General features: G+C 41.9%; 1 protein-coding gene across 4 annotated transcripts in view; it reads right to left on the reverse strand.

Annotated features, from left to right (window-relative positions):
• The window catches only part of MAST2 (microtubule associated serine/threonine kinase 2), a 213,617-nt gene extending 203,154 nt beyond the window's left edge, over nt 1-10,463 (reverse strand). For all 4 annotated transcript variants that reach the window (XM_080801978.1, XM_080801977.1, XM_080801976.1 and 1 more), the window contains exon 1: nt 10,034-10,463. In XM_080801978.1, coding sequence (XP_080658104.1) covers nt 10,034-10,219 — 186 coding nt within the window. In that variant the 5' untranslated portion in view covers nt 10,220-10,463. The remainder of the gene's footprint in view (nt 1-10,033) is intronic.
• Between the last annotated feature and the right edge of the window lie 1,753 nt (nt 10,464-12,216).

Consider the following 12,216-nt stretch of genomic DNA (forward strand, 5'->3'; position numbering starts at 1 on the left):
AAAGCTGGAACAAAGAACAAAGAATCACAATGCCAGATTTCAAGGTATGCTATAAAACTACAGTAATCAAAACAGTGTGGTACTGGCACATACATCAATGGAACAGAAATAAACCCATGCTTCTATGGTCAATTAATCTAAGACAAAGGAGACAAGAACATACAAGAGGGAAAAGACAGTATTTTCAATAAACGGTGCCAGGAAAACTAGACAGCTACCTGTGAAAGAATAAAACTGGACCACTTCCTTACACAATACAAAAAATAAACTCAAAATGGATTATAGGCTTAACTATGAGACTTGAAATCATAAAACCCATAAAAGAAAACATAAGCAGTAATCTCTTGGACATTTGCCTTAGTAATATATTTATGGATAGGTCCCTCAGGCAAAGGAAACAAAAGCAAAAATAAACTTTTGGGGCTACACAAAAATAAAAAGCTTTTGTACAACAAAGGAAACCACCAACAAAACAAAAAGGCAACCTACTAAATGTGAGAGGATATTTGCAAATTATGTACCTGATAAAAGGTTAATATCCAAACTATATAAAGAACTTACACAACTCAAAACCAAAAAAACAAACAAACAATCTGATTAAAAAATTGTCAGATGGGGCGCTTGGCTCGCTCAATACATGGAGGGTATGACTCTTGATCTTGGGGTCGTGAGTTCAAGTCCCATACTAGGTATAGTGATTACTTGAAAAAAAAAAAAAATGGGCAAAGAACTTGAATAGGCGTTTTTCCAAATTAGACATACAGATGACCGACCAAAATACACATGAGAAGATGCTCAACATCACTAATCATCAGGGAAATGCATATCAAAACCACAATGAGATATCACCTTACACCAATACAAATGGCTAGTATCATTTTTTTTTAAAGATTTTATTTATTTATTTGACAGACAGAGATCACAAGTAGGCAGAGAGGCAGGCAGAGAGAGAGGAGGAAGCAGGTTCCCCGCTGAGCAGAGAGCACGATGCGGGGCTCGATCCCAGGACTCTGGGATCATGACCTGAGCCGAAGGCAGAGGCTTTAACCCACTGAGCCACCCAGGCACCCCAAAAAATAACAATTTTTGGCGAAGATGTAGAGAAAAGGGAACCCTCACGCATTTTAATGTGAATGTAAATTGGTAAAACCGCTATGGAAAACAGCATGGAGGTTCCTCAAAAAATTAAAAATAGAAATACCACGCGACTCAGTCACTCCACTATTGGGTACTTACCCAAAGAAATGGAAAATGCTAATTTGAAAAGATGTATGCACCGTTATGTTTACTGCAGTGTTATTTACAATAGCCACGATATAAAAGCAGCTCTTGATTTCAGCTCAGGTCATGAGCTCAGGGTACTGGGATCAAGCCTCAAGTCAGGCTCCATGCTCAATGGGAATTCTGCTTCAGGATTACTCTATCCCTGTGCCCTTCTTCCTACTCACTCGCACACTGTCTCTCTCTCTCTCTCTCTCACAAATAAATGAATGAATCTTTTAAAAAATTAAAACTAGGGACACCTGGATGTCTCAGTGGATTAACCATCCAGCTCCTGATTTCAGCTCAAGCATGATCTCAGGGTCATGAGATGGAGCCACACTGAGCTCTGCAGTGGGCATGGAGCCTGCTTAAGATTCTTTCTCTCCTTTTCCCTCTGCCCCCCCCCTCCTCGTGTTCGTTCTCTCTCTCTCTCTCTCTCTCTCTCTCAAAAAATAAATAAAACCATAATCCTCCATCATTCTTTATCCCCCTTCCCTACTTTATTTTTTCATAGTATTTATCCCCATATAACATACAACATATTTTATTTTATTATCTTACATTCCCTCTACTATCACTTCTCAGCCTTTGGCTAAGATCAAGTGTGACATTCCCTCTACTAGAATAGAAACTTCATGAAAGCAGGGTTTGTGGTCTTCCTTTTCCACTCCTATAATCCAAGAGTACTCAAAACAGACAAAAAATTGTTGAATCAAAGAATGAATGAAAGGGGCGCCTGGGTGGCTCAGTGGGTTAAGCTTCTGACTGCAGCTCTGGTCATGATCTCAGGGTCCTGGAATCCAGCCCCATGTCAGGCTCCCTGCTCAAAAGGAATCTGATTTTCCTTCTCCCTCTGCCCCACTCCCCCTCCTTATGCCCGCACATGCGCGCGTGCGCTCTCTCTCTCTCTCTCAAATAAATAAATAAATTTTTTAAGTATTTTATTTATTTATTTGACAGAGAGAGAGAGATCACAAGTAGGCAGAGAGGCAGGCAGAGGGAGAGGGGGATGCAGGCTCCCTGCTGAGGAGAGAGCCCAACGTGGGGCTCAATCCCAGAACCCTGAGACTATGACCTGAGCCGAAGGCAGAGGCTTAATCCACTGAGTCACCCAGGCGCCCCAAATAAAAATTTTTTAAAAGAAAAGAAGGAATGAAAGAAGCAGCAGTGTAGGATTAATAAATTTTTTTTAGAATGGAAAATTTATAGCCATGTTTGTATATTGATGACAACAGAACATACACAACATGCAACAGAAAAGAAAAACTAATGATTAATTTCAAGAATAAAACTCTTAATTGATGTAGAGGTTGGCCTTGATAGGAGTAGAAAGAGATTATCCACAGCAATAGGACAGAGGCATAGAATGTGGGTACAGAGAGAGGTAGGTTGGGTAACTTATAATGGGAGCTTGTGGAAGTTCTCTTCTGATTATCTTTTTCCCCCCTCAGTTAAATAGGAAATAAGGACATCAACAGACAGTAAAGAGGACAGAATGTTGGAGGTTTGTGGAGAAAAATTAAACTATCATTTAAGAGTGAAAGGACTCAGGGCACCTGGGAGGCTCAGTTGGTTAAACAGCCAACTCTTGGTTTCATCTCAGGTCATGATCTCATGGGTTGTGGGATCGAGCCCAAGTGGGGCTCCCTCCTCAGCGGGGAGTCTGTTTGAAGATTCTTTCCCTCTGCCCTTCCCCCCACTCACACTCTCTCCCTAAAATAAATAAATAAATCTTTTTTAAAAAGGCGGGGGGAGTGAATGAACTAGGGAAGGGGTACCTGGGTGGCTCAGCCAATTAAAGCCTCCAACTCTTGATTTTAGCTCAGGTCATGATCTCAGGGTTGTGAGATCAGCCCAGAATTGCTTCAGCTCAGTGCTGGGTGTGGAGCCTTCTTAAGGTTCTATTTCTTTCTCTCTCTCTCTCTCTCTCTCTCTCTCCCCCCCTTGGCCCCTCCCCACCCCTCTAAAAAAAAAAAAGAAAAAGAAAAAAACAGTGAATGGACTAGGAAAATGTCATAGGACTGAGGAGTGGCAGTCCTGATAGACTCTTTGAGGTTCCTGATCACAAACTAAGATGTCAATATGGTCATTTTTTTCTCCAACCACATTCAGTTACTTAAACACAGGTACAAAATAGGCAAAGTTGGTGTAATGATATTTGGAATTTAGTCAAGTCTCAGAGTTGGTGCAAGGATAGCTGGAATTAACTTGTGGATAAGTCACATATGACAGAAAGGGAAAATGGCAAAGAAACCGAAGGTACACGCACAGGAAAGATCATGATAGTCCATGAAATGTTAAGCTGACAAAGGAGGAAAGTACAAGCATTAGGTGACTGACAATGAAAAGATGGTTTTAAAAAAAAAAAAATTGGCTAGAAGTTCCAAAGACCTTGAACAATTTTTGAAGAGGAAATTCTAAAAGGAGTGTGAGGGGTGCCTGGGTGGCTCAATCGTTAGGCATCTACCTTCAGCTTGGGTCATGATCCTAGCTAGGGCCTGGGATCTAGCCCCACGTGGGGCTCCTTGCTCTGCAGGAAGCCTGCTTCTCCCTCTTCCACTACCCCTGCGTGTATTCCTTCTCTCACTGTGCCTCTCTGTCAAATAAATAAATAAAATCTTTTAAAAATAAATAAATAAATAAATAAATAAAATAATAAAAGAAGTGTGAAATAGAAAAACAGATGATGTGAATGTCAGAGTGTAGCAAGCTCAAAACTAAGATTTTAGAGGTAGGACAATTACTGGTAAAGATGAAATATACCTAATGAACATTGAAGTAGATGTCAATTTTTTACATCAAATATTTACTATATATTCACGGTGTACACGGCTGTAGTACAGAGATGAGGAAAGAACATTTGGGAGTTAACAGTGAGGTTCAAAACTAAAAGAAAAGGTTGTCAACTATGTCTCACTAATGATGCATTTTGTGGAAACCCTTATTCCCAATAATGTCTAGCCTCTATTCTCCATCAAGGACTTTTTCTTCTTCACCAAGGCTAAGCCTTGATCCAACAAACCCAGTTTTCAAACCCCTTTGGGACCCCAAGTATGTGTATTAATGATGAAAAACAGTTAACACCTGCTGATGAAAAGTAATAATTACCAAGGTACCATAGAGATTTCATCAGGAAAATAGAAAGTTAGTTGACAAATTTAGCAGAGTCATGGCAGCTAAGACCAGCAATGAAGGAAATATACTGACTGCAATATTTAGCTGCTTCTGATACTCATGTCTGTAGGTCACCATCATTAACTGGGGTGAAAGCCTTTAGGCCGATCTTTAGGCTAAGGGGCATCTAGTAGAACAAAGAAAGGAAAATCAAGGAACACTGTCTCATCTGCTTCAATCATCCCAGGCTCTCTACCCCCGCCCCCCTCCCGCTACCTTTGATGAAATCAAATCTTCCAAAGCTAACAGGTTTTTAGGAGCTGGACTTTACCCATTTTATTTGTGGATAAGCCAGGAAAAAGGGCTAAAAAACTTTCTACACTGAAAACTCAGAATTCTCAAATGTCCATGTCTCAATCACCATGTTGAACATTCTATCCTCCACACAGTTGCCAAAGTAATCCAACTAAAACACAAGTAAGACCATCCTGCTCCCATACTTATTACCCTTTTACATAGTATTAAAGACCTTTTACAATCCAGGCTCCTTCAGTTTCTTAACTCACCACCTATGCTTTAAACTTGAAGCTCCTACAATACCAAACTGATTTTAGTTCCCCACACACAGTATGCAGCTTCCCCTCTGTCTACTTTCTTCTCCGTGCTTTTGCCAACGTACTAACATTATAGCACAGAGGAAAAAGATGGTGCTGCTTCCCATGAAAATAATTTTGAAAACTTCTCAATGGTGCTGAGGAAATTCTAGGAACCAAAATTAAATTCCACCTTCCTTCATCCTCAAAAATGTCTCATTTCCTTTAGTTGGCTATTTCTATCATACTACCATTATTACTCAAATCACCTAAATTCAAAATATTTGAATCATTTTTCTATTCATAAATAATTATTAGCACCTGCTGTGAGCAAAGCCATTGACTATGCATTATGGCAGAAAAAATGATGATATAGTTCCTACCTTTAATCATTTACAACTTAAAAACAAAAATGAGAAATACAAAATATGGAAGTATAAAAGTGCTAAACACTGATTCATTCATCTGTTCATTGAGCAACTATTTTTATTCAGATACTACTATATACCATGTAATGGGCAAAACAATGTAATATAGAAACAAGGTGAGATAAGAATTAGTATTTAAATTAAGTACCTATCTACTATGTGCTTCTAATCATTTTTTCCTTTAATCTCATAGAACCCAAGCTTTCACCTTCTGAATCACAGAAATTTGAGAACTGAAATTTCAGGAGATTTAAAGATTTATTAACCACAATCAAGGATCCTCTTAGGTGGACTTCACATGGAAAACAGCTTCAAAGAACAGTTTCTGAGGCATTTGAGTTAGACCTGGAAGCTTGAGTAGAATTTCAATGGGAAGAAGCAGAGAAGAGTTTTTCAGATGGATGACAAATTAAAGTAAGTATACGAAAATACCCATTAGTAAACAAATACTTACTGACTGCCCATTACTGTATCAGTTAAAACACTAAGGGGATACAATGAAGAATAAGACAGTCTCTGAGGAGTTTCTTCTCTGAAGAGACACTTAAAGTCAATTAGCATATTCATTGAGCAAGTATATGTTTCAAGCACTACCACATATCTATGTTTCTAATAATCATTCAGACTAATAACTATGTTTCAAATACCATAGTGGGCCTTAGTTGTACAACAGTAAGTGAAACAATGTGGGCCTCAGAGAATTTATAAAGCCAAGTCTTGGGAACCAAGAGAAGGGGAATCTAACTTCAATTCTTCTAATAAATAGTGGTAAGTATCAAGTAGATTTTAAATGCCAAGATCTCCAGAGTTTATCCTATAGAGAATAAGCTAATGAAGGTTTCTGAAGATAAATGAAATGAGGGGCACCAGAGTGGCTCAGTAGGTTGTGTCTGCCTTCAGCCCATGTCATGATCACAGGGTCCTAGGATCCAGCCCCAAGCTCCACTCAGTGGGAAGCCCGCCTCTCCCTCTCCCTCTCCTTTCCCACCCCACCTCATGCATGTGTGCTCTCTATCTCTCTCAATTAAATAAAATCTTAAAAAAAAAAAAAAGAAAGAAAGAACGAAAAGAAATGAAGTGATCATTTAACAAATATTTATCTACTACAGGAACTCAGGCAGGTAGTGAATTATAATTTTTTTTTTTTTACTAGAATGCAGAATAAACTAGAGGTTAAAACTAAAAGCAGAGTAAATACAGTTAAGGTATTACAACAACCAAGACAAATTTATAAATGGTGAATTAGGGTGATGACTGTGAGAATAAAGATTTGAAAGGTGTCATGAAGATAGAATCAGCAAAAACCTGGATAAGGGGGTCAAGGAAAAGTAGAAGTCAAAGACCATGGACACAACTTCAATTTGGATGACAAGAAAAAGGAAAGACAGGGAAAAGCACATTTCAAAGGAGAAATAATGGATTCTGTTTTAAGGATATAGCAAGCCACTGATCCATAGATCCAAGTCCGGCATCCTGTTCAGAACTTATTCCTAAATACCAGTATAGTATGAAGTATAACAAACATTACTCCATGTCATGAGAAGAGGAAAACAAAGTCGTCTGTGAGAATTTGAAATTTATTAATTAGCTAAGCTTACTCCCTGAATGAAGGTAATCCATCTGACCTCATAACACACATGTGAAATCTTTATCTTTTCAAAATCAAATAATTACAAGTTATGGGCTTTCAAGGACACTATCAAACTATAAAAATCACAATATTAAGATCACGAAGGCTGAGTCTATAGTGAAAACATTAAGCACAAAAATGGAAATGTAGAGCTAAGGAAAGAGGTCCAACCTGGAAACTCAGATCACTCTACAAGGAGGTTCTGTGACACAAGGCCATGAATAAAAGACCAGAGACCCTGTTCCACATCCTAAGTACTTGCCATGAATAGGGTAGACCTGCCAAAAAACGGTACAATAAAGGAGAGAGCCAAGAAGAGCGGACATATCCTCAAGAAACATTTAGAAGAAAAGAAGAGAAAACAAAAAAGACACATGGGAAGCAGTCGGAGAAATAGGACTGTAATGGACATTATGACAAAAGAAATGAAAATACCAAGAAGGAACACATGGGCAACAGTGACAAATAGTTCATAGAAGTCAGACAGAATGAGGACTAGGGTGAAGTCTAACAAATTTAGTCATTAAAATTCCCTAACTGCTACATATCTCTCTGCATAATTCTTTCACAATGAAAGCTTCATTATGAAAAAGTGCATTATTTTTTCATTTGAAAAAGAAGTTTTAGTGTCCATCGTGGACATTCACACAGTGGAAAACTACACAGCAATGAAAAAGAACTATTTCTACAAGCAACAACATAGATGAATCCCACAGACATGATTTAATGAAAGAATCTAGTCAGAAGAGAACAAACTGCATGGTTCCCTTTATAACAAGTTCAAGAAGAGACAAAACTAATCCATGGTGACAGAGGCTGGGAAAGTGGTTACCTTTGGGGAAGGGTAGTAACTAGGAGAAAACACAAAGAGGCACTGTAGGGTACTGGAAATGTTCTACATCTTGATCTGAGTAGTGGTCACATGGGTGTGTTCATTCTAAAAAATTCACGGGCTGAATGAACTTTGGACTTATGCATCATATTTAAGTCATACCTCAAAAAAAATGAAAATAACATACAAAATTAAAAATATACAAAGTTACTGGTGACCTTGAAGACAACAGTTTTGGAAGAGTTTAAGAGTAGAACTCAAACTGTAAGGAGTGCCTTGGCTGGCTCAGCTGGAACAGCATTCGACTCTTGATCTTGGGGTCATGGGTTGGAGCCTCATGTTGGGTGTAGAGATTACTTAAATAAACAAACTTTAAAAAAAAAAAGCGAAACTGTAATATGAGGAATGTATACAGGTGAGTAAGCTGAGACAGTGAATATAAACTCATTTTCCAAGAAGGCTGCTAATGAAGCAAAGAAGAGATAACAAAGAACTTGGGTGGGTTACACAATGCAGGGTAATTGTGTTGTTTTGTTTTTATCTGAGGTATAGAACAAAAAGAAAATTATATACATAACAAGGGCCTACCTCAGATGAGAGGGGATGAAATCAAGGACCTAAGTACAGGGATGAGCCTCAGAATGGAAGATGAATACTTCTATTTCTAGGATTGAAGCAAAGGATGAGTAAACACAGAAATTTTGAGATAGAGAGGGACCTGGCTGGCTCAGTTGGTAGAACATGTGACTCCTGATCTAGGGGTCATGAGTTCAAGTCCCACATTGGACTGAGAGCTTGCTTGCTGGCTGGCTAAATAAACAAATAAAATAACTGTGAGACAGAAAAGAAGGGAAGATCAAGTAACCTTGAACTCTCTGGTGAAGCATTCAATAAGGTCAATTGAATCAAGTAAACTGAGTCAGGAAAGGATCAGAGCTTTAAATACATTTTAAAAGTTTCAAAGAGGTGAGTGCCTGGTGGCTCAGTCGGCTCAGGTCATGATCCCAAGGTCCTGGGATTGCACCCTGCATGGGGCTTCTTGCTTGGTGGGGTGCCTGCTTCTCCCTCTGCCTGCTGCTCCCCCTGCTTGTGCTCACTCTCTCTCTGTATATCTATCCATCTATATATATATATATATATATATAAAATGAAAAATAATGTCTAAGTAGAATACTTATTTAAGTGATGGGAAAGAGGTAGGTCTAATAAAAGTCTTGAAAACGTCAAGGATGAAGTTAGTAGGGTCTCAAGTAGGGCTCTGCAAAAGGAAAGCTGTCACTACAGTTCTTACTACAGAATATTTTTTCTGCAAATCCTACAAGGTCAGTAACACATTCTCCTTTCACCACACTTCCTACAGCTACTGATGGCAACTTCTCCCTGATAAAACTGACCTTTATCCCCTATTTCTAAATACACCTAAGCTTGATGAATGAATTATACGAACACATCCTGTCCATTCAGAAACTCCATAAATTTCTTTTACACTGCTTTCTAGCTCTGTTTTCCCATGAAGAGGTTTTCAGTGGTAAACTCCCAGAAGACAGAGCCTATCCATATAAATTCAGGGCTCACGGCGCTGGATTTGGAATTGCACATATGCAAGTGTTTTTATAAGTGCATTCTCATGAAATAGATCGTTACCAAAGAGAATCTTCAAGATTTGAACACTTTCTACCAGACTATACAATCATAGCCAAATCGGAGAATGCTTAGAAAAGACATCGGTTTTTATAACTGTCAAGACAACCTCTAGGAAATAGGGTAACATTTACTATTTCATATTGATTTTCCCTACTTTACACTATTTACCCCTCTGGCTAACTCCTCAGAATCCCTTGAGTAAGCCTATTCTTTGCAGTTCATTTACTCCAGGCTACATTCCAGCGTCCCTTCTTCACATCCAGAATCCCTGACTACAAACGCCCACAGGACCATTTTTCCAAAGCCCAATTCCCCCATTTCCCATTCAACCCCAGGCCATGACTTCCATTTCTCCACTCCCCATTTTTCTGCCTTTCCAGACCTTCCTTTTCTCCCCACGAACTACACAGTCCCCACCCCTCAAATGCCCTGGCCCAAGTCTTCCCGCCTGAGATCCCCTCCCCCACTGTTCCCATTCAGGCTCCCGCTCCCCATCCTTTCCCTCCCGGACGCCGTCTGGCCCCCGTACCTGCTCCTTGACCTCGGGCCCCGAGAGCCCGGTCCGCTCCTCCAGTAGCTGCCTACCGGGAGGCGCCCGCCGACGCGGCGGCAGGGGCTGGGGCTGGGGCAGTTCCACCGCCCGCTGAGCCCCATCCTCCCTGCGGCCGGCCGGCGGCGGCGGCTGCGGTCGGTCGCGGCAGCGGCTCCGCTTCATATCTGTGGCTGGGCCCCGCGGGCGTCAGCACTGCGACCGTCCCAGCCCCGTACGGCCCCGGGCCGCAGCGCTGCCGCGCCAACCACCGCCCGCGGCCACCATGGCCGGGCAGGCGCCCGAAGCCACCGACCCCAGCTCGCCGCTCCTCCGCGCTCTCTGGGGCCTCAAGCGCCGCGACCTCCTCGGCGCTCCTTAGAGAGGCGGCAGCATCACCGCCGCCTCGTCTTCTCCCACCCGGCACACGCTCGGCCGGCCACCCGCCGCCGGCTCTACAGCCGCAGCAGCCGGCCCACCCGCCTCTGGCCCTGCCCCGCCCCTGCCCTCCCCGTCCGCCGCCTCTGGTCGCGCGCGGCCTCCCGCGCACGCGCCAAAGAACGGTCGCTACAGACCCGCCCGCGGCCTCCCAGCGCGGTGAGTAGAACGGAAGGGGGCGGGACTCTTGGCGCCGCTACTGCGGCTGAAGGCGCTCATTGATTCTTTCATTCATCCATTCATGAAATCGTGTGCCTCGCCAAGCTAAGTGCTAGGGATCTGAAAATGAGTTAGAACTGATTAGTGTCTTCAAGGATCTAGGGGAAGAGGGACCAGGAACAAGTAGGAAACAAAATATACAATTAATGAATGGAATACTAATGTGTGCCCTTTTATTGAGCACTCACCAGCTGTTTTCACATCACACTTTGGATGCAGGTCTGCTCATTCTCCTGTTAAAATAAGAAGACCAAGGTGAAGTGACATGCACCAGGTCACTCAGCCAACCAGTGATCAAACTGGACAGGACTCAAATTCTTGCTTTTTGTCCCTTTCCACTGTTTTCTGCTGCTTCCAGAAAGTAAGACAGGCCATGGAAAGTCCTATAAACGAGGAAGAAATGATGGATTTTTTCTGGGAGGAAGGGGAGGACAAAAAGGATTGTTCTGGAACAATCCTCATGACTCCCCACTGACAATGAAGTCATGTTATAGCCCAGTCCAGCCTGGCCACAGCCAGTCCAGCTGTGGCCTGGGCAGCCCTGCCTGCACTTGCAGTGACTCATCTTCACAACAACGTGGCTATAGCTCAGCCCTGTCTGGCCTCCTCCTTCTGGCTTCAGCTGGTCTGCCACAACCTTGTATTTTTCCTCTTTAGTCTTGAACACAGTTTTCTCCTAGAAACATTTCCTGAAGATTTTCTTCACCCACTTTCACCCACTTTTCCTAGGCCTTCTCCCTGAACCTTCTTAGAGAAGTAATAATAACCAGCATGATAGAGCGCCTACTGGAAACCAGACACTGTGCATTCAATTCAGATACACAAAACAAGAGTTAAGTTGTATTATTTCTAGTTTATAGTTGAGGAAACTGAGGCTCAAGTCACCTAACATGCTCAATATGACATAGTTTATAAGTGCAAAGCCAGGACTCAAACCTCAAGGTCTGTCAGATACCAGGCCCTACACACACAATCAAGTATACTGCCTATCACCAGTCTGGTGCTGTATACCCTGTTTCAGTTCCTCACCACCATCTATCCATTTGTCTCAACCAGAAATTTCGTTGTCATCCTAGACTCTCTCCTTACCTTCTGCCCCCATGTCCAATTAACAAGTCCTTGTTACTTCTATAACCTTACTTTCTCTCCACTGTCTCCTCTTTCCATTCCACTGACACCACCTCAGCTCAAGTCTTACCTTCTCTCACCTACTTGACTGAGAAACTTTCAAAACTTGGGACCCCCCAGGTAGCTCAGTTGGTTGGGCATCTCTCTTCAGCTCAGGTCATGATCCCAGGGTCCTGGGATCAAGTCTCGTGTTGGGCTCCTTGCTCTGTGGGGAGCCTGCTTCTCCCTCTGCTTGCTGCTCCCTTGCTTGCGCACTCTCGCTCTCGCTCTCTCTCATTCTCTCTGACAAATAAATAAACAAAATCTTCAGAAAAAAAGAAACCTTCTAAACCGGTTCACCTACATACACTCCTTTTCTCTTCAAACCCATCTTCCAAAAAGCCATTAAAAGAATCTTC

Source organism: Martes martes (assembly GCF_963455335.1).
Source record: "Martes martes genome assembly, chromosome: 4".
Lineage (NCBI taxonomy): Eukaryota > Metazoa > Chordata > Mammalia > Carnivora > Mustelidae > Martes > Martes martes.